The sequence below is a fragment of the Pelodiscus sinensis genome, chromosome 5 (assembly GCF_052426305.1).
Source record: "Pelodiscus sinensis isolate ZL-2025 chromosome 5, ASM5242630v1, whole genome shotgun sequence".
Classification (NCBI taxonomy): Eukaryota; Metazoa; Chordata; order Testudines; family Trionychidae; genus Pelodiscus; species Pelodiscus sinensis.
In genome coordinates, this window is record NC_143056.1 from 9373731 (window position 1) to 9395278 (window position 21548).

Consider the following 21548-nt stretch of genomic DNA (forward strand, 5'->3'; position numbering starts at 1 on the left):
TGAGAAGTGACGGTCTAGGAAGGAGTACTGCAGAATGGGATCTTGGGGTCATAGTGGACGACAAGTAACACTGTTGCAAAAAAAGCAAACATGATTCTGGGACTCATTAACAGGAATGTTGCGAGCAAGACTTGTGAAGTTATTCTTCCACTCTACTCCGTGCTGATTAGATCTCAATTGGAGTATTGTGTCGAGTTCTGGGCACCACATTCAGGAAAGGTGGAGAAATTGAAGAAGGTTCAGAGAAGAGCAACAAAAATATTAAAGGTCTAGAGAACATGAGCTATGAGGGAAGACTGAAAGAACTGGGTTTAATTTAGGGATGAAAAATCCTGTTTAGTTGGTTAACTGGTTACATCTATTGTTTAACCCATTAACCAATTAAAGGGGTTGGAGCAAGCCAACACCTATGCGTGTTGCGATGAGGGGCTGCTCCAGACACCTATCGGTTAACTGGTTAAGGGTGATGCTTACCAGTTAACTGGTTAACCTTTCACATCCCTAGTTTGAAAAAGAGAAGACTGAAAGGGGATATGATATCAGCTTTCATGTACCTAAAAGAGTTACAAAGAGTAGGGAGAAAAATTAATCTCATATGATAGGAAAAGAAGCAATGGGCTTAAATTGTAGTGATGGATGTTTAGATTGGGAAATTTTTCCTAATATCCAACTGTCAGGGTGTTTGAGCACTGGAATAAATTGCCTAGGGAGGTTGTGGACTCTCTATCATTGGAGATATTGAAGGGTAGGTTAGATAGACTTCTATCAGTGATGATGGTGCTTTGTCCTGCCATGAGGGCAGGGAACTGGACTTGATGACTTCTTGAGGTCCCTTCCAGTTTTAGCATTCTATGCTTTTATTTCAGGAGGATTTTAAATAAAATTCAGGAAATGCAGCATCTGTAATTAATTGTAAAAGAATGGATTTAGATTATCTTGAAATTGAATTTCTGCTAGGGAAAATTTTACTCTTCTAATTTATCTCTCCATACTCCTGTTTGTAGGGCTTGGAAGCTAATGAATGCATGCTTTTCTGCAAGCCTGGAGAACATTAGTGATTAAAAATTCAGCAGGTGCTGCGGTTCACTTAGTGACTTATTCTTTCATCATTTAGGTCATGCCACACACTTACATTTCTAAGGGTCTGTCTAGCTTTTTCATTCTTAAAATTCAAATTCTCTTGTGCAAACTACCATAGTATTGCTATAACTGATTTGTTAAGCACTGGGTTATGTAGAGTGAATTATTCAGTATTATTCTCAAGTATCCCCTAAGCTTTGGGAATCTCCTTTGTATTTCTCAAGTACTGTTCCCTTTTCTTCCTTTACACCCCTGTTCCCTCCAGCAGGCAGTAGGGATGTTCAGATACGTTTACAAAAATAAACGTGTAACTGCTGAATTTTTTAGCGGCTTCATACCAGCTCCTGCCTGCCCCCCACGTTGCTGTCTCTGTATCAGAAGCGGCAGTGCGGGAGTGGGGGGAGGAGAGGCAGCAGCACGGGGAGGCCAACCCGTGTACACTGGTTCTTGCCTCCCCCCACACCCGATACAGAGGCAGCAAGGGTGGGTGCATGTAACTGTGAGGGTTAACCTATGAGCCCAGGCTTATTGGTTAAGTGTGTCCACGGATACACATTAACCTCCCTAGAAGGCAGATCCTCATTCCTCTTACTTTGGAAATCCAGTGCTTTCTGTTGGTTGAACTGAGATAAATGCGCCCCACTGTCCAATAATTAAGTATGAGACATACATAGTCTCGAGGGTCCTTACTTGAACTCAGTTTCATTGTGTCAGAAGCAGTATTTTTATATGCAAATGCTCTTAGCTGTTTCAGGCAGGATTTTTAAGTCTGAAAATAAAGCCATCCCGGAAAATTCTATTGGTATTATTTTATCCAGTATGCAGCTTACCTGGGCTGTAAATACTCATGATTCTACTTTTGCTCAGAATGTATTTTTTAAATTTATAATTTGTCCTGGGGTCTTTTACTGTAAAACTAAAATACTAGAACATGGAATCCTCTTCTGGACTACATGAAGTCACTTAACCCATCTTGAACTGTGTAAACTGTGTTGCAGTTTGTTTCCACTTCCTTTAACACCTTGACTTCTTTTTCTTGTTTCGTGTATTGGTAAAAGGTGAAAAAACATATTTTGTAGTTGATGCTTCATTTTCTCTCGTGGGGGGAGGGTTGGATTCTGAAACTTTAGCTTACAGACTTCATTTTGCTGCATCTGTTGTGATTCCTGTAACTGGAAAAAAGAAAACCAAATCAAAATAAGTCCACCTTAAGCTAAGCTGTCTGTTGAGGAGGGTCTGCCGCCATTGCATAAATAACACTCAAGATGTTTTAGCATTGTTAGCAATAGCAATACAAGAATTACTAACTGGGTTTCATACAAGATGGGCGTAGTACAAAAGTGCATCCGGGTGACATTACATACTTGGATCCCTTCCTGCACAGAATGTGCACTTTTACTAATTAACATGACATTTCACAATCTCTTATATGTTATATCATGTTGGTAAGAAGAATACTGTTTGATATACATAGATAACAGATAGCAGAGTTGTTTGTTTGAGTCAGTGTGGACTAACAGACGTTTCAGCTAGCTATCTTCTTTAAAAAGTGGGTGAGGTATTGTCTTTTATTGGGCCAATTTCTGTTGGTGAGAGGGACAAACATAGTTTACATTGAACTGTTCTTCAGGTGACCTTAAGCTCTGTGTGAGCTTGAAAGCTTGTCTCAGAGAAACTGAATTCAGGATGAAGCATGTAGAACAAGTATCTTGATCGAGGCCATGAAGAAAGTGACAGTCATCATCCAAAGAAGTGCCACGGAAGGGCTGTTAAAGGACTTTTTGCTTCAGAGAAGGCTGCATAACGTGAAGACATAAAGCAACAGTAACCGATCAATAATGAGACTTAATACCCCCAATTAAAGACTGTAATAAGAAGACCAAAAAAGTGCCACCCAGGGCCAAATAACAGAGTAAAAGAGGCAGCAAAAAGGCTTCCTTTAAAAATTGAAAGTTTTAAATCCTACTGAGAAAAATAGAGAGGAGCATTAACTCTGGCAAATCGAGTGCAAAAGTATAATTAGGCAGGCCAGAAAGAATTTGAAAAGCAACTAGCCAAAGACTCGAAAAATAACAATTTTTTGAGGTAATCAGAAAGTGGAAACCTGCTAAACAACCAGTGGAGACACTAGGGCTGTGTCTACACTGCACCCCTTTTCCGGAAAAGGGATGCAGATTAGACCAGTCGGAATTGCAAATCCACGGGGGATTTAAATATCCCCCGCGGCATTTGCATTTACATGGCTGCCGCTTTTTTCCGGCTTGGGGATAAGCTGGAGAAAAGCGCCAGTCTAGACGCGATTCTCCGGAAAATAAGCCCTTTTCCGGAGGATTCCTTATTCCTACTTGAATTTATTCTTTCAAGTAGGAATAAGAAATCCTCGGGAAAAGGGCTTATTTTCCGGAGAATCGCGTCTAGACTGGCGCTTTTCTCCAGCTTATCCCCAAGCCGGAAAAAAGCGGCAGCCAGGATTTGCAATTCCGACTGGTCTAATCTGCATCCCTTTTCCGGAAAAGGTGTGCAGTGTAGACACAGCCTAGATGATTGAGGAGATTAAGGGAATGCTCAAGGACAATAAGTACATTGCAGAGAAATTAAATGAATTATTTGCAACAGTGTTCACTGCAGAGGCTGAGAGGGAGATGTCCACAGGAGTCTTTCTCTTTGTGATGAATCTGAGGCACTGTCCCAGATTAATGAGGTTTAAGAAGAGGTTTTAGAATAAATTGATGAATTAAACAGTAATAAGTCACCAAGAGCATTTGGTATTCACCCAAGAGTTGTGAAAGAATTCCAATAGAAAATAGGAGTTCTACAATCTGTGTGCTATGCAATTAATCATTTAAATCAGTTTCTGTACCAAACACCTAATGTGACCCCAGTTTTAAAAAAAGCTCCAATGGTGATCCTGGCAATGACAGGCCAGTAAGCCTTATTTCAATATGAGCAAATTGGTTAAAACTGTAGTGAAATATCAGACACAGAGACGAAGAACACTGTTGGGGAAGAGTCAACATGGCTTTTGTAAAGGGAAATTGCATATCCTGATCATTCCCTCTGAAGATCTGGCACTGGCCACTGTCGGAAGACAGGATGCTGCGCTAGATGGACCATAAGTATGACCCAGTATAGCTGTTCTTACGTTCTTAGACTCTGATGATTCTTAAAAACAAAATGTGCACTGACTCTAGAATACACAACTGAGACCTCTCTGTAAACCAGAAGGGTAACAGAGACTTTTAGCTTCAGGATTCTAGCTGCTTGGATTTCTCTTCAGAGCTATTGTTTGTATATTACATCCTAATCAGGAGTGAGAGGGGATGAGTTTCTAGTCAAGACAACTATTTTACTTTGAAGAAGCCTGTTTTGGATGAAGTTAACTTTGTATTTAATAAAAAACAGGACTAATACTCGTTGCCGACAGCACTTGTTCCAGTAAACCTGTCCATATATTTAGTCATTGAGAGTAAGCTGATGTCTCAGATACACCTGAACATCTTCCTTTTCTACCTTTCTAAACATCTCTTTAGTGCAGTGGTTCCCAAACTTTTCGGCATCATGCCCCCTTTTTGATTTTTGAGAAACCTTCACACCCCCCCTCCCAAAAAAATAGCAGCAAAACTTGGGGTGGGATTGATGGGGGTTGTGTGTGGCTGGGTCGCCTCGCGCTCTCCCTGGAATTTCTTCACAGCCCCCTGGGGGGCACGCCACCCAGTTTGGGAACCCATGCTTTATTGTGTAGGTGTAGAGTGTGTCTACACAGTAAAGTTATTTCGGAATAACGGCTGTTATAAATAATTTTGAAATAATGGGAGGCTTATTCCAACTTCTGTGAACCTCATTCTACGAAGAATACCACTATTCCAAAATAGTTATTTCAGAATAGAGTCTGTGTAGATGCTCCACTGCTGCTATTTCGAAATAGACCTTCACCAGGGCCATTCTAAGTTAGTCCTGGGGCTCTAAATCGAGATAGCACATCTGCATTAGGGAAGCCTGCTTTGGACTAATTTTGAGACTTTCCTGCAGTGTAAACGTGCTATTTTGAAATAAGCTATTTCAGAATAACTATTCTGGAATCTTCAGGGGGTAGCGGAGTTAGTCTATACAGGATAAACTTAAAAAACAACAAATGGTCTGGCAGCACTTTATAGACTAACAAAATATGTAGATGGTATCATGAGCTTTGCTTATTCCAAAATAACTGTACAGTGTAGATGCAGCCTTACAGACTACTTTTGGTTCATCCATAGTAGCATGTTCAAGCTATTGTATACCATACTCTGCAAAACCAACATTCAAGGTAATTGTTTAATGTTGCAAAAATAATTTAATGTACAGCTGACTCTGTCTGCAGGATGTATGAGGGACAAACTAACTTCATCACTTTGTTGGGATCCGATTATTATGTATGAAATTAGCAAATTTGCATGTTTTTGGCAAGCCTAAACAACAACCATGTAATTGAGGATTGTGTTACCTTCAAACATTCCTAGCAGCTCTGAACTATGTTTGGCTTGTCTTAAGATTTGTGCTTAGGGGTTTTACTAGCTTTTCATTAAGGAAATGTTTGAAGATGCCTTTTTTTCTTTTAGTAACTATTACTGTACACTGAAGACCAATATAAATACAAAGTCTATCTTCTCTCTCTAGAAATAAGTATCCAATAGCTAAAACGCCAACATGAATAAATCCAAACATAATATGCAATTTAAAATTTATGTTGTAAAGTTAGATCTTTTTAAAGGTAAACTGCAAAATGTTTTAAAAAATAGAATTGTGCTGTTTTTGTCTTTGAAGTACTGTGTGAAGAAGGCCTGACATATTTTCAGAAAAACCAGTTTTACTTTTGTGCTCATCTTTTGTTTTTTTAACCTTGGGATATGGAGTGCAACAAGTCAGGTCTTCCTGGGTTTTGCTGAAGGACCTTTGGCATCTCTGATTGTGTGTATTGTGAGCTTTTGTGGTACATGAAGGGTTTGATGTACTGAACCTCAGATATCCTTTCTCCAAAACATTCAAGTAGGGCTTGCCTACACAGCGATACTCAAGAAAGTTAAGGTGAATTGACTTGTAAATTCTGTACATTGACTTCACACCGTTAGCTGATATGCCTTAACTTTCCTGAAGATATGTCTACACTAGAATCATTACAGCTGTAGCCTGATGATTACTACTGTCATGAAGATTCTTCCCATTGTGGTAAATCTGCCTGTCTAGAGATGGCAGGTAGGTAGACGGAGGAATTCTTCTATTGGACCTATGGTATGTGCACCAGGGCTCAGGTTGGTTTAACTAAATATCTCAGAGGAATGATTTTTTTTCACACCCGAAGCAATGTAGTAAGTTGATCTAACTTTATAGTGTCTTCAGTAGACATAACAATGACAACTAAGGCCAACATTTACTCACCTTCAGGATTTTTTGTTTTTCAAGAAGCCTACTGAAAATTCCTTTCCATTCAGTTTCTTAGCCTTTGCTTTTGTGATGTGCTCATCTCACTTGTTCTCTGGTGCTTATGGATTGTTCCAGGCAGGACAGAGCCATAATGCAGGAAAAAATGTAGAAAAAAGCTTGGTTTTTAGTGAGAGAAGGAATGAAAATTAGCTGCTTTATTGACCATGCTTTTATATTAACTAGTCTTCTCTTTGATGCCAGGGTCTCAAAATAATTAAAATATAACATGTATTTTTTTCTGTATTATGTTTTTAGCCTGACTCTTTTCTTAGTAACTTAGGAGCAAGCTTATTTCTTCCTTACTCTTAATCATCAGGTCAATAATTTTGTTCAGAGAACTTCTGCTTTACAGAATTTCAGTTTGTGTTTTGTTTTCCTCTGATTTTTTTAAATCTTAACCACTTACAGTTTCTATCATGGGATGAAGTTAGTTGTGCTCTTCAGCTGTTTTATTTCACTGTTAGCTTGGCAGAATGCCAGATGTGAAACTTTGTTCAGAGTGATTTCTCTGTGTTTAGATATTATTCCTATGTCTGCATTTTAACAAATTACAGAAGATACACCTTTAAATTGAGATTCTGCGTTTCCCTTAGGGATGTAGAGTCCTGTTTAATTGGCTAACCCCGTGTTTCTCAAACTGCGGGTCCTGACCCCCAAGGGGCCGTGAGCAACTTAGACGGGGGTTGCAGCAACTTAGAGGGGGGGTCACGGTATCACAAAGTTTGAGAACCCCTGGGCTAACCAGTTAAACATATTGTTCAACCCATTAAGGGGGGGGTGAGCAGGGGAGCTGCTGCAGCCCACACCGGTTAACCTTAACCTGTAAGCCTGGCCCCTTAAGGGTGAGGCTAACCAGTTAAACTTCACATCCCTGGTTTCCCTGCTGCTTATCTGTTTTAGGGACAAATTAGCATCTGGGAGTCTTGTTTGATTTGTTGCCTCTTCCAGAATTTAGGTAGCACTTGCGATCAGGAGCCTGCCATTCTATCTGCATCTGGCTAGGCATGATGAGTGATTTTGTTGGATCTAGACATCACCCCTGTAACCCGTGTCTCTTTGTGCCTCTGGAACTGGAGGATATAGCCTTCCAATTCAGCAGGTGCATGCAGCAGCATCCTTCTGCAAAGAAGGCTCTGACCACCCACAGCAGTACCTTTGTACCCCAACACTGCAACCCTAATCCTGGCTTGGTGTGGATGGGAGATGTGGGTCGGGGGAGAGAGCTCCTCAGTCTGGGCATTGCGACTTGGTGCATGGGGTTGCCAGTGCCGTGTAGGTTTGGAAGTTCTGAAGTTAAATTAATAGATTGAACTAAAACAAAGTTAAACCAAATAACCTTGTATCTAGTACACAGGGTAGGCAACAGCCAAGCTAGGTAGGTTAAACTTTATAATTACACTCCTGAGAAACTGGAGATGACAATTAGAGCATTCTGTGTCTGTCTCTGGAGCTGTTGTGGACTTTGCCTTTATCCCAACATCCCACTGGCTGAGGATAGAACTGTCAGTGAGCTAGCCCAGTCACTTCCTTCAAGAATCTGCCATTTCTACTCTCGCCTCCTTGCAAGTTTAGCTGTGAACACTTTTACCTGGAGACAGCTAATCTTGAAGAGATGCTACAATAGACTTTGAAGCTGGCACACCCTTTCCGGTTCTGTCCCCATTGTATTGAGTGATGAGGAGGACTCTGCTTTCCTGAGCAAAAGCAAAATGCAGGACTATGTAGCACTTTAAAGACTAACAAGATGGTTTATTAGGTGATGAGCTTTCATGGGCCAGACCCAGTCCCTCAGATCAAATAGTGGACGAAAGTTGGCACAACCATATATACCAAAGGATACAATTAAAAAAAAGTGAACACATATGAAAAGGACAAATCACATTTCAGAACAGAAGGGGATGCGCGCGGGGGGGGGGGGGGGGGAGGAAGGTAAGTGTCTGTGAGTTAATGCAAGCAGCGCAAGCGGCCGTTTGGGGTCTGCACTCCCCATGCAGCAGGGTGGAAGCACTTTTTGCGCAAAAGCATCCGTGCCAATCTAGACGCTCTTTTGCGGAAATACTTTTAATGGAAAAACTTTTCCGTTAAAAGTATTTCCAAAAAATCACGCAAGTCTAGACGCAGCCTTACTGTGTAGCCAGGTACAGACATAACATAAAAATCATAACTCAGTTGTCTTATGCTGCACTAATTTGCTGCTGTGTTGCTACAACTGTGTTTGTGCACTGTACACTAAACTCTTTGTAGGGTGCATATAGACAATGGTAACAAGAGATTGATTATTCCAGACTTTGGATGGTGCATGGATACAGTTTAACAACACAGGCACAAGCTAGTTCAGTGCAAGAAGACTTAATTATGACTATTGCAGCAGTTAGAAACAAAGGCTAGCAGGGCAGGGGACATCTTTTTGTTCTGGGTTTGTATGGTGCCTAGCACAGTTAGTGCCTAGCCCATGACTGAACAGAAGTGGTCAAGTTTATAGAGAGACAAACAGGGTTGGTGTAGGGCTTTCTCCAAGGAAGGTCTTCAGTATTGGAAGTAGCTTCCTTACCAAGTCTGAGGTAGCCTGAGTTTGACTTTTAGAGGGGCAGTGTCAGGTTCATTTTTCAGGTATTTGCATTAGGGAATGAGGTGAAGTGGGTGGATGAGTGATTTTTATTTTTTAAGGGAGGAATGTTTTTCCTTTTATACTTCTGAAATTAGATAGATGTACAAACATCTGAAGGTACGTGGGTACATTTTTCTGAACCTCAAATTTAAGTAAATCTATTTTCCTTTGAAGTCTTAGACACTTGAGGATTACGGGTGACAATCTCCAGTTTTCTGGGATTGTATTTAGAAAGACCTTGTTGTTCTGCAAAAAATGCTCATGAGTTTTGCTTGGGTGTCCCCTTGTCTGTTTTAGGGAAAGCTATGTAACTTGCCTTGCACAACCGTGGCAAATGACAACACAAATATGGTATTTGGTGCATATCCCTGGGGGCTCTTAGGCATAGTATTGCTTTCAGGAGTTGAAAATGAACCAAACCAAATGAACTAGAGGTTAGAGTGATTCAGGGTGTGGTATGATCTCAAACTCTGACCACTTCTACCAAAGTGCGATTGTGCAATTTTTCCTAACGTGATTCTCTTTCCTTGCATGCTCTGATCACTAGTGTAAGAGTTAACAATGTTCATTTAAACACAGCACTCCTTTAAAATGAGAGCAGTTCACCTTTCTCAGTGGTTGGTTGGGTTCAGGTGTCACTTTACATCAGGTGCTCTGTTGGAGGAGCTGCAGGGAAAAGGGGACATGCTTATACTTGCACGTGATGGAATTAGATTATTTGGTTAGGAAATTATTAGAGAGAGTCACATTAATGACAAAATTAAATCTTCCTCGATATCCCCTGACTTGCTTGCTTACTTGCTCCAGGAAAGGGTCTACAGTTTTTTATTGTTAGCAACAAGTTTTTGTATTTCATGTTGTAAGAAAAATACAATCTTTCTATGCAACTGAGATTTAATAAAATATAATATAATGTTCTTGTAATGGAAAAACCTTTACAACAAATATGTACACAAGAGAGGCACCAAAATGAGGCTGGCATTAGGGAATTTGATCACCCTTTTTAGTGACCTCAGAAGAGGAGTGCTTCCCAGCCAGCAAGCCAGAATCTTTAGTCAGGTTCTTTGAATATTATCATGAGCCTGAACACTTAAGAAGTAATGTATGATATAATATTAATATTTTATTACAACTTTGCCTTCATAAAAATAAAAATGTTGCTGATTACATCAATAAAGCTCCTAAGATTTAAAAAACGCTCCGTATACCAATTCTGCAAATACCATCTCTGCTTATACCAGAATGAACCAGTTTTTGTTACAGATGATTCTCGTCTTCCAAGATAGATTCGAGTTTGGGAATAGGAGCATATTAGATTAGAAAACCAAACTTTAAATAGTAAGATGATAAATCTGAGTGGGTTTTTAGTACGCTTATTATTTATATTCCCTTTTGGAATTGCTCTCGAGGGAGGGATCTGATTTCTGGCTTATGCCAGACCTGGGGTCCTTATACCCAGCACTCAATCATCCATGTAATCCATTTGGGCCATTTTACGACATTTACAGCGTTTCTTTTTGGAATCAAGTGCATTGAAGTTCTTTGTGCATATGGGCCAAAACTCAGATGCACAAACCTCTGGCCAACACATGGAACTGAACCTCACAGCTGTATGGACAAATCTATACATCTGAAGCTAAAGGATGAGGCTCAGTAGTGAGAGGCTAGGACACTTGCCCCCTGTGTCAACTGGGCATGGATGACACGTAACATGCAATTAGCAGAAACAAAATACAGGACTATGTAGCACTTTAAAGACTAACAAGATGGTTTATTAGGTGATGAGCCAGACTCACTTCCTCAGATCAAATAGTGGAAGAAAATAGTCACAACCATATATACCAAAGGATACAATTAAAAAAAATGAACACTTATGAAAAGGACAAATCAATTAGCAGTGATTTATACCAGGAACTGCCCACTGGAGTTAATGGGAACAGTGATTGCTCTTCATTTTTGGAAATTAGGTGTTTTGTTAAATTAGGCACTTAACAAGGCCAACATTTTCAGACGTGTGCGCTGCTTTTAAGAACAGGAAGTGATCTGATCAGATAAACCAGCAGTCTTCCTCTCTGTCTTGGCAGTTAGACCAAAGCAGGTGTTCTGAAAATCAGTTTCCCAGACTACTTTGTGTCTCGTAAGCAACACCCTCAAATTTCTTCAAAGTAACTTGGGGTGGGCAGGAAGAGCCAAAGAACAAGATGAGATACTGAGTACTTAAAAAAAAAAAAAGCTTAAATATTTATCTTCCAACTCCAGTGTCTTCCATTACTAACAAGATTAGCACTGTAAAGACATGACAATGGGTTCTGATATGCCTCCAGTAACTTAGGTGTGGCTTGTGACACTTAATCTGAACAAAACTTGACCACACTTTTCCCCTGGTGATAAACTAATCTCCCCCTACGAATGTCAGCTAGAGAACAAAGCTTGTAGTTCTCAGATGACTGATTGTTGGGCTGCATGCTAAAAATGGAAATATTCCTGTAGTACATGTGGAAAAAAACTCTCAAACATTGTACCAATTTATCTGGAAACTCTCTTTTGAAAGCTCTCCAAAACTAGTGCTGCTCTTAGTGTTGAGTACACTGAAGAAATTGTACCATGTTATGCATGTCTTGGCCTTGGCATGCCTGGTAAATGTCCTGGCTCCATGGATGCAAGTCTTCCAATAAGGTTTGGGTTAGATTTGATTTCTGCAAGGCTAACCACTAGTTCAGTGTCCGTGTGGGAGGCATTAAAATGGCTGAGTGCATCAGTTCAAATAGAGCTTACTGCTGTACCTGATATCCAGACTAGTGATAGAAATGTAGCCGTGTTAGTCTGGGGTAGCTGAAGCAAAATGCAGGACAATGTAGCACTTTAAAGACTAACAAGATGGTTTATTAGATGATGAGCTTTCGTGGGCCAGACCCACTTCCTCAGATTTTGATCTGAGGAAGTGGGTCTGGCCCACGAAAGCTCATCATCTAATAAACCATCTTGTTAGTCTTTAAAGTGCTACATTGTCCTGCATTTTGCTTCTGATATCCAGACGGCATTGCAGTTGAAAACTGCTTGGAATGACACTAGTTTAGCAGCTTCAGAGGGGTAGCTGAGTTAGTCTGTAACTGGAAAATAATTAAAAAAACGAAGTATTCTAGCAGCACCTTAAAGACTAACAAGTGAAACCTCTAGGGATTCAAATTCACATGATTAGTGTGGTTACTTTGAATGTTTTGTATTTAAAAGGCTAGAGCTATCTTGTTGATTCAGTTCTGTGGTGTAGGCATAGACTTGGGCACAAGAGAGGCGGTCAAAGAGAATTACTGGGTAAATCTTCATAGAAGGCTTTTGTCTGTTTTTGAAATGGAATAAAAGTGCATTTGGGCAGGTGGTTCAGTTCACAGACTTACATCACTCTGTGAACTCCTGATAAATTACTACTTTGGAACTGGTACATACTGGCCCATGCGCCAGTTCTAGTTCCTTCAAAGCAGCACTAAAAGATGTCTGGTTCCTACACATGCCCGAATAGGCACTAATTCTCCAAACACATCAGGATAATACTTTTTGCTGTGCTATTGATGTTGACTTTCTCAGACACTGTCCTACACAGGAGAGCAGCTTGACTTTACGTAACTTGAAAATTTTGCAGCAGTATGTTTTTCTGACTGACATGCACTCAAATAGGAATGTTATAGGTAGGACTTTCACATTACTATAGTCAATGTAGCGTATATTGCTCTTGGTTTCCCAGTTTGGTCCCCAGCATAACTTAGAGCAGCCTCAGAGCTGTATTCCATCAGCTTGGAACTACATTTTTCACTGCATATAAACTGCCTGTCAGAGTCTCTTGGCAACCGGGAGCCTGCCTCCGACTCAGTGGAGGGTGCTGTTGTCTCTGATCTCTGCTCAGCCAAGGTGTAGGGCAGTGGTCCCCAACACGGTGCCCGCGGTGGGGGCATTTGTGTGCGCCCGCCAAGTGCTCGGGACTGGCCTGGCCCCGGGCACGTGGCGCACGGTGAGCACCGGCCCTGGGAGCGTCGCGGATTGACCGCCCACTCTCTGGGCACGAGGCGCATGGAGGAAGCGCCGGCCCCGGGTGCGCGGCGCTTGGGGGGGGGCGCCTGGCCTGGGTGTGCGATGCTTGGAGGGGGGGGCACGCGGCGCTTGGGAGGGCGGCACCGGCCCCGGGCGCGCAGCCCTTGGAGGTGGCACCGGCCCTGGGTGCGCGGCTATGGGGGGGTCCCGCGGCCTCGGGCACGCAGCTATGGGGGGGGCCCCGTCCTCTGGCACCCAGCGGACAAACGGCCATGCCCTCTGGCGCCCGGAAACCTTAAATGGTTGGGGACCACTGGTGTAGGGTATGAAGACAAGCTAGAGTTGGAGTGATAGGAGCACAGTAATGCATTGCCATCAGGTTTCCTTATAGTTTAAAGTTGGAGTTGACTCTTGAAGTGAAAGGAAATCGGCAGGGGACTAGACTTGAGGTCCCTTCCAGTTCTAGTGTTCTGTGTGTCTTGTAGGGCTCCTGCAGCCTGCATTATGCTGCAGAGGCTCCAGTTATGCAACAGGGCCTTGGATTCATTTTGATATTAAATACAGTTGATGTAATGCTGTCCCAGAGTTACTCTGGGCTACAGATTCCTGTGCTGGAAAACAGATGACTGTTGTAAGAGCTGTCAGAAGGGGCGGGAAAAGGCTGAAGGCCTGGGCAGTTGGTTTTCTTGGCACCAGGAAAGCACGGAAGGTATGTTTGGGTTTGGAAATCAGGAGACAAATGAGGCTTTATGCGAGGGAGGTTGCATTTCTTCTTTCACCCTTTTGGGCATGGGTGGAGGTGATGTTACGTTTAGAGGTGGAGAGATCTGGATTTTTTGTTTCCTTCCCAAGCGCTCCTCCACGACAATTCACTGTCCTAATATTGGCAACTAGTTTCAGTGATGCTGGAAATTGCCCAAAACAGGTGTTTCCACTAAAGCGCTTGGTGGTGAATTAGTTAATAGTGGCACTTGAACTGTCCAGTTATTCAGAAGCTGGTGTAACCCAGAGCTGAACCAAGCTCAGATGCTTTAGGCTTGAGCAGCCTGTGGAATTCATTTTATACAGCACCCTAGGTCTGTGTAGCAATAAATAAAAGGTCCCCGCCCTGAGGTTTACATTCTGAAGTAATAACACAGAGTGGAAGGATGCTGATAAACAAGAAGTGGGTGAAGGGGTTTGCAGAGGGCAAAGGCAAATAGGTGAGATTATGAGGTGACGTGTGTGCATGCTCCTTGTTGGTTCCTCTTTTAAAAACCGGAGGCAGGTCCGGGAGTAGAGTAAAGAGGAGGTCAGTGTTGGGAGAGGAAAGGCTGAGAGTGAGTCAGGGAAGATAATGGGGCTTCTCCTGTGGCATCCGGAACTGCGAGCCACGCTGTTTCCCCTTTCTTCATCTGTGAGAGCTTTGCTGCTGCTAAGATGTGTATCAGCTCTCTGACACACCAGCCTGTTGGCCTTGCCATCAAGCTCTCCAGCACTCTATCAGGTCCACCCATGACCTGCAGTTGCTAACCAATAAATCCCAGTTCCTAACTTCCCCAGAGATATTTCTGCACTGTCCAGTCCCTCACGCTGAGCACCCTCGGAAGTTACGTTCTCTGCTTCCAGTGTGCTCCCTTAGGCAGGGAGGGGCAAAATGCAGCCTGTGGGCCGGACACAGCCCGCCAAAGCTTCAGATCCATTCACCACGATCCTCTGGGCCGCCAGTGTTCTGCAGCCCAGCGGGAGCCAGCGGGGCAGGACCTGCCATGTCCCGCACGCCGCTCAAAGCCTGTGAGTCTTTGTGCTGTGGGCCCCATGGCGGGGGGGCGGCGTCCACAACACAATCCTCACAGCTCCCATTGGTGGCACAGGGACACACAGGCTGGCCCCAGCAGCCAGCCACTTTGAGAGGCATGTGGGGTGCAGCAGGCAGGGAGCCTGCCCGAAGGATCCTGCTGAGCTGCTGGCCAAACCACTTAGAGTAAGTGCCTCCCAGTCAGAACCTGTCCCTGGTACCCCATCCCCTCCTCACATCCCAGCTCCCTGCCCCAGGTTACACCCCAAACCTTCTGAACCCCCTCTGCACTCCTGCCCCAGGTGAAAATCTTCTCAGCCACTCAACCCCCTCTCGGACCCTGTACCCCCTCCTCCACCCCAATTCCCTACCACAGGTCACAACCCTCTCTTTCACCCAAATTCCCTCCCACACCCACTCCTGGCACTCCAATCCTTTACCTGAGCTCCCTTCTGCACCCAGTCTCCCTCCCAGACCCCACATCCCCTCCATAGAAAAGTACGGCCCTTGACCACTTACCAAATTCTTGGAGTGGCTCCCCCATCAAAAATTGTTGCCCAGCCCCGCTCTTAGGTTACTTGAGGACTTGCTCTCCTGCTTGATACGAAATCATCCCAGGTACGGTTGCCTCCCACGTGTAGAGGATTCACTTTTTATGAACTCAAAGGCTGCTGCTCCCCTTCAACCATTGGGGGATGGATAACTCGAAAGTCTCTTTGCCTTTGTTATACGACCTCAGCGCTCACTGTGTCTGTTTCCAGAGCTAGGAAGGCTTCCCGGGGTGCAGTCTCCATCCCTCGTAGTGATTCATAGAACACAAGAGCTGAAAGGGACCTCAAGAGGTCATCAAGTCCAGTCCCCTGCCCTCATAGCAGGAATGCCATTTAGATCCTCCCTGACAAACATAGAAGAGGGCACCTTGATTGTTAAGAGGTCATCTCCCCTGCTTCCTAGGTTCATGGCTTTGTTCATCTGATACGTCAGTGTGCTTTTTGCTGGTCTCTGCTGAGATAGGTAAATACACCTTCCTTTGTCCGGAGTATGCTGGGCTTTTATGCCCTGCCTGCCAAATGCATTTAAGAACATGTTTCCAGGACACAGGTCGGTTTTTGAGCACACCCCGTGCATACATCACATGATGAATTGTGAGACCCTCCTGTTACCGATTTGCTTATGACACTTTGCAAATATCGCTTAGACACAGATTAGGACAACTGTGGTTTGGGGCAATGAATGTGTCAGGTGTGAGGTATCCTGTGCCCTCTGCCAGTTGGCACTGATGTGCTCCCAGGGTTGCAGGATGTTCCAAAGCAGGGGCAGTAAGTGATGGGTGTGGAGTTGTTCATGAGATGAAAGCAGGAGAGCCAAAAAACATGAGCTGAAACTTCCAGGGTGCAAGATATAAGCAGGGGGTTGAGGCGAGGTAACCATTGATGCTATGCAGGCAGGAGCAGCCCTGCATAGGGGCTTTGCTGTGAGGATCAAGAGTCTGATTGTGGTAGAGAAGAGATTGGAAGCCAGTGTGTGGCCCCAAGAGGGGCGCATGTTTGATGCCCGCAGAAGAACAGGCCAGGAAAATGACGGGCATCTCTAAAAATGGCAGCTCTGCAGTCTTCCCCAGAGAGGTTCATTCCCTCCACAGGCTGACCTCATGGATGTCTCTAGATGCCCATGCCTTGTGCATTCTTTGTAGCCTCAATGCTTGTTTGAGAAGCAATGATGACACAAAGGCTGAGCAACGGAACTTGCCCCGGTGGTGGGGTAAGTCACCCCTTCACCGTGGTTCCTTAGCTCTCTTGAGCAAGGTGTTTGGGCAGCCATAACGTTGCAGCAAAGGCATAACGTTGTCCATGAGTAATAAGCAGCCATGAGCGTAGCAGCCCTTGGTGCATTAAGGGAGTGAGACGTTGTGCTACTCCTGGAGATGCAGCATGTTAGTGCTGCCCCAACGGAGGGAAAAGCAGATACGGTTTTTAAACCCCTTTTGCGCCTTCAGTCAGCCTAGAATACTACCGACTAAAACCTGCCTGTTGTATAAGGGAGGGAGCTGTTTTAAGTTACACCACTGTCTGTGCTGCCCAAAGTGGCTGCAGTAGTGGGTTCATGGCGGTGCCCTACCCCCTGTGCTGGCACTTGCAAGGGGCTTGCCAGCATGTGACTGGCTTATGCACTATCTGTGCGGGGGACATTCTCCTCTGGCTGGCTGTGAAGCTCTTCCGAGCAGTTAATGTGGATTGTAGCAGAGGGGAGAATCCCTCCCATTGTGCCTTTTGTGGGTATCTTTGACACGTGTTAAAGAGAATAGCCGTTTTCAGTCAGATAGGGCGCACCGCCTCCACTTTCAGAGTTGCCACTGTGTCTTGCTGGTAGGTGTAAATAGCATTTTGGTAAAGTCACAACTCTTTCCTCTCCTTTGAGGTGACCTTGGCTGTCAGTTATGAGGTCCCTTCACAACTGAACCCTGCAGGTCTGTTTCCTGGTCAGTGTTGTCTTCGCTGTGCATTACGCTGGTCTTTTGTTGATGTTTTTGAGAGTGTTCGTTGCATGTTCATTATCTGTGGTTCTAACCTCCCTCTTTCTTTTGCTCTTCAGAAATGTCATTCTCAGGAGTATGCAAGAAACCCTAGAGAACTGTGATGTCTAAGTCTGCATGGAGTGACAACTCTAAGGTACTTTTTAACTTATTGCACAGCTTGTTATGGGAATTGTTTACCGGTGCATAGATCATTGCTCTGTGATTTCCTCCCCTCTGTGTAAACCCACGGCATCCGGCTCAAGACCCCCTGTGATTTTTGGAGGGGCTTGCCATATGGAACATCACCTTTTCCACAACAGTGACCGTATCTCATTACCCCCTAGAACTCTGAGGCCAAAAAAAAGTGTCATTCCGCAATGACAGACCAGCAGGCGAAGCAAGACGTCCCTCGTAGATAAATTCCAGCTTCAGGATTGGTCTGGGTTTGTGTGAGAACACAAATAGCCTATGTGGTGTCATCTACCTCAAGCTGTATATGCTCTTCTGAGTCACCACATATCACTCTGGCTGCCCTAACAGACACGTTTTTCCTCTACTCTGCGTCGTCCCCTATAGTTATCACAGTAAGACCACATCTTGGGCTGGTACTTGCTGTCAGCCTTGATGGTATTCCCAGATCAATGAGCTCCTGGAGGAGGCTTTTAAAAAATACTTTTCAGAATGCAGCTTTCTCGGGGTAAACATATTGTTCAAATTTAAACTAAAGGCCTTTTAATAATTGTTCCTGCCACACTTGTTAACTTTCTATTAGCTTTCTCTGCTGCTTGATCCTGCAGTGATGCCATAATACTGAATTTTGGACAGCCTTCATCGTTACCGTGGCAACAAACTGATGTCACTGATTCAAGGACATGACTTCAGTGCATGATCATGCAGAGGCAGAACCTGGGTTGTGAAGGAGAAAGCTGACGGACAGACACCTGAAAAGCAAGCAAGGGAAAGCAAAGTGCTTCTGTTTGAAAATCCCACTATTTAAAAGGCAACTCTGAATCTGGTCACGTCTTAGAGATGGGAATGTTCTGCCTGGATGGATGGATGTTCTTAGAATCGCTATGCTGACATTTCACAGGTATCCTGTATCTTTTAAAATGAGTGTTCCTTCTTCAATGGGAAATGTACTCTTCAGCGTGAGACCTTTTAGTGTGCCGTTTTAGGAATGCTTGTATCTCGTGTACATAGTGAGAAAATGTTTACTGCGTTAATACATTCAAGTAATCACATTTGCTTTCAGAAGCCTTTATTTCACCCGAACATAATGTTTGAAGGTGAAAGGGAACGCTGCATCTGCATTAGAGTCACATTTTCCTATATCCTATTAGCAGATTCCAAGATTGTTTAATATGGTCTCCACCCATTTCATTTGGCTGCAACCTTTGCTCCCATGAAAGCAAGGCTGATTGTTCTGATTTGCTGTGTATATGTGCTTTGGCACGGCATAAAGGTGCCTACAATAACACATCCATTGTCTGAAAAAAAGCAGCTTGCAGTAATAACTACAAATAAAAGGGTGCAGTGCTGGTGCAAGATAGATAATGGTGCTTTTCCCACCCTTTACATCCAGCAAATTCTTTCCCCTCTTGCCTTTTTGTGAGAGCTTTTCACAGTGATCTAGGATTTAGTTTCATTAACAGAGGAAAGGGGATTAAAGTATTTGCATAGTTCACTGCTGGGCTCTAAGTTAGTGACTTTCATCCTTTGAAGATTACTGTACCCCTTTCAGGAATCTGATTTGTCGTGCATATCCCGAAGTTTCACCTCATTTAAAAACTTCCTTGTTTGCAAAATCAGACACAAAAGTACAAAAATGTCACAGCATGCTGTTACTGAGCAATTGTTTACTTTCTCATTTTTACCACGTCGCTATAAAGTAAGTCAACTGGCATATAAATATGGTACTTGCATTTCCGTGAACATTTCTACACAGCAAGTCGTGTGAAATTTTAGTGTCTACTGCCTTCGCTAGTGGTTTTTCTGCGGCTTGTTGTCAATCTAGACATATATCTAAATGAAGGCCCTGGGGTACCTCTGTGTACCCCCAGGATTAGGTGAACCCCTGCTTGAGAGCCACTGCTCGGAGTCATTTTCTCCTGAATGTGAACTGGTCAGCTCCTCACATTGGAGGATGGGAGACCTAAAAGCTCTTGTGCGCACAATGAAGCGGTGCAATGGACTTGCTAATTTAAACAAAGCATGTTCACTGAGTAGCCTGCATACCTCCTTGGGGGGGAAAAAGCTGGTGTGAGGCTTGACTAGTTTAGAGTACAGTGCGGGTTGACCCCCTAAAAACCAGGACGCTCTGGCCAGGCAATAAACCATGGATGTTCCTGTGCCAGAGAGCCCTGGTGGTCAGGAGTTGGACAGCAGGAGGTCTTGTGGCTGAGAGCCCTGCTGGCAGCTAGGAGTCTGACCGTGGCCAGTGGCAGTGAGGCCAATGGCCAGGAGCTAGCAGAGGATCTTCGGAAGCAGAGCCTGGCCAGGAGTGGAGCCAGGCAGAGTGTAAGGAATTGACCTCCCCAGTTTGGCAAACTCCCTCGTCCAGTCAGGTCCTGAGGGTGCCAGACCAGGGAGGTCCAACCTGGAGTGTCATTCCATTCTGAGCTAAGATGGTTAAAATGAAGTTATTTTACTAATTTAGTAGTCGATAAAAATTCTATCGACTACTCTATTAGTCAATAGGAGAAGGCAACCGGCTCAGTCCTGGCTCGTGCCGGGGCCGCACCCCACGGCAGCTCTGGAATTTAAAAGGCAGTAGGAGCCAGGCAGCCTGCCCCCCCAGCTCCCGCTGTGTTTTAAATTGCAGAGCCACAGTGGGGTTTGGTCCCGGACCTGGCATGAGCCAGGACTGAAGCCAGGAGGTCCCAATGGGGAGTTAAAATTGGGAGATGTGGAGAAATTGCAGAGGGTACAGAGCAGAGCAACAAAAATGATTAAAGGTCTAGAAAACATGACTGATGAGGGAAGACTGAAAGAACTGGGTTTGTTTAGTCTGGAAAAGAGAAAATTGAGAGGGGACATGATAGCCGTTTTCAAGTACCTAAAAGGGTGTTACAAGGAGGAGGGAGGAAAAATTGTTCGCCTTGACCTCTGATGTTGGACAAGAAGTAGTGGGCTTAAATTGCAGCGAGGGTGGTTATAAGTTGGATATTAGGAAAAACTTCCTAACTCTCAGCCAAGGTCTACATTAGACCAGTCAGGTTGGCTTAATGTATGCCAAAATGGGTAGCTGGATTCAGCTTACCTGAAGCTTCTACACCAGTGGTCCCCAACACAGTGCCCGCAGGCGCCATGGCGCCCGCGGGGGCATTTGTGTGCACCTGCCAAGTGCTCAGGACTGGCCCCGTCCCGGGCGTGTGGTGCATGTACGGTGCCGGAGCCGGCCCCAGGCGCATGGTGCACGGGGAGCGCCAGCCCCGGGAGCACGGCAAATTGGCCGCCTGCGCCCTGGGAGCACGGCTATGGGGGGCGCTGGCCCCGGGAGCACAGCGAAGTGGCTGCCCTGGCCCTTGGGCGCACGGCTATGGGGAGTGCCGGCCCCGGGAACGCGGCAAATTGGCATCCCTGCCCTGGGTACGCAGATATGGGGGATGGGGGTGCTGGCTTTGGGCGCACGGCTATGGGGAGCACCAGCCCCGGGAGCGTGGCCAATTGGCCGCCTGTACCCGGGTGCGTGGCTATGGGGGGCGCCGGCCCTGGGAGTGCAGCGAAGTCGCTGCCCCGGCCCCCAGGCGCCCGGCTATGGGGAGTGCCGGCCCCGCGAGCGCGGCAAATTGGCATCCCTGCCCCTGGGTACGCAGCTATCGGGGAGTGGGGGGAGATTCCGGCTTTGGGCGCTCGGCTATGGGGGGGTGCTGGCCCCAGGCTTGCTGCAAATGCGCGGCCCCGTCCGTGGTCACGCGCCGCATAGGGTTGCTGGCCCCAGGCACGTGGCTCATGGGGGTGTGGCGTATGCGCGGCCCCGCCCCCGGGTGCCCGGCAGGCGAACAGCCACGCCCCCTGGCGCCCGGCAGCTTCAAATGGTTGGGGACCACTGTTCTACACTGTGGGAAGCTGACAGGAGCACATGCTGT

The 21548-nt window shown here is 45.0% G+C and overlaps 1 protein-coding gene across 26 annotated transcripts in view; it reads left to right on the forward strand.

Annotated features, from left to right (window-relative positions):
- Positions 1-21548, forward strand: part of FBXO34 (F-box protein 34) — a 77770-nt gene that overhangs the window by 13706 nt on the left and 42516 nt on the right. For 15 of the 26 annotated variants that reach the window (XM_075926266.2, XM_075926261.2, XM_075926263.2 and 12 more), the window contains one exon: positions 17538-17614. Coding sequence is in view for 1 of the 26 variants with exons in the window: in XM_006120111.4 (XP_006120173.3) it covers positions 18513-18550 (38 nt within the window). In the remaining 25 variants the exon portion in view is untranslated. Of the gene's footprint in view, positions 1-5944; positions 6310-17537; positions 17615-18232; positions 18551-21548 lie in introns of those variants that run through there. The other 11 variants (XR_012903251.2, XR_012903252.2, XR_003088760.3 and 8 more) reach the window with 3 other exon arrangements.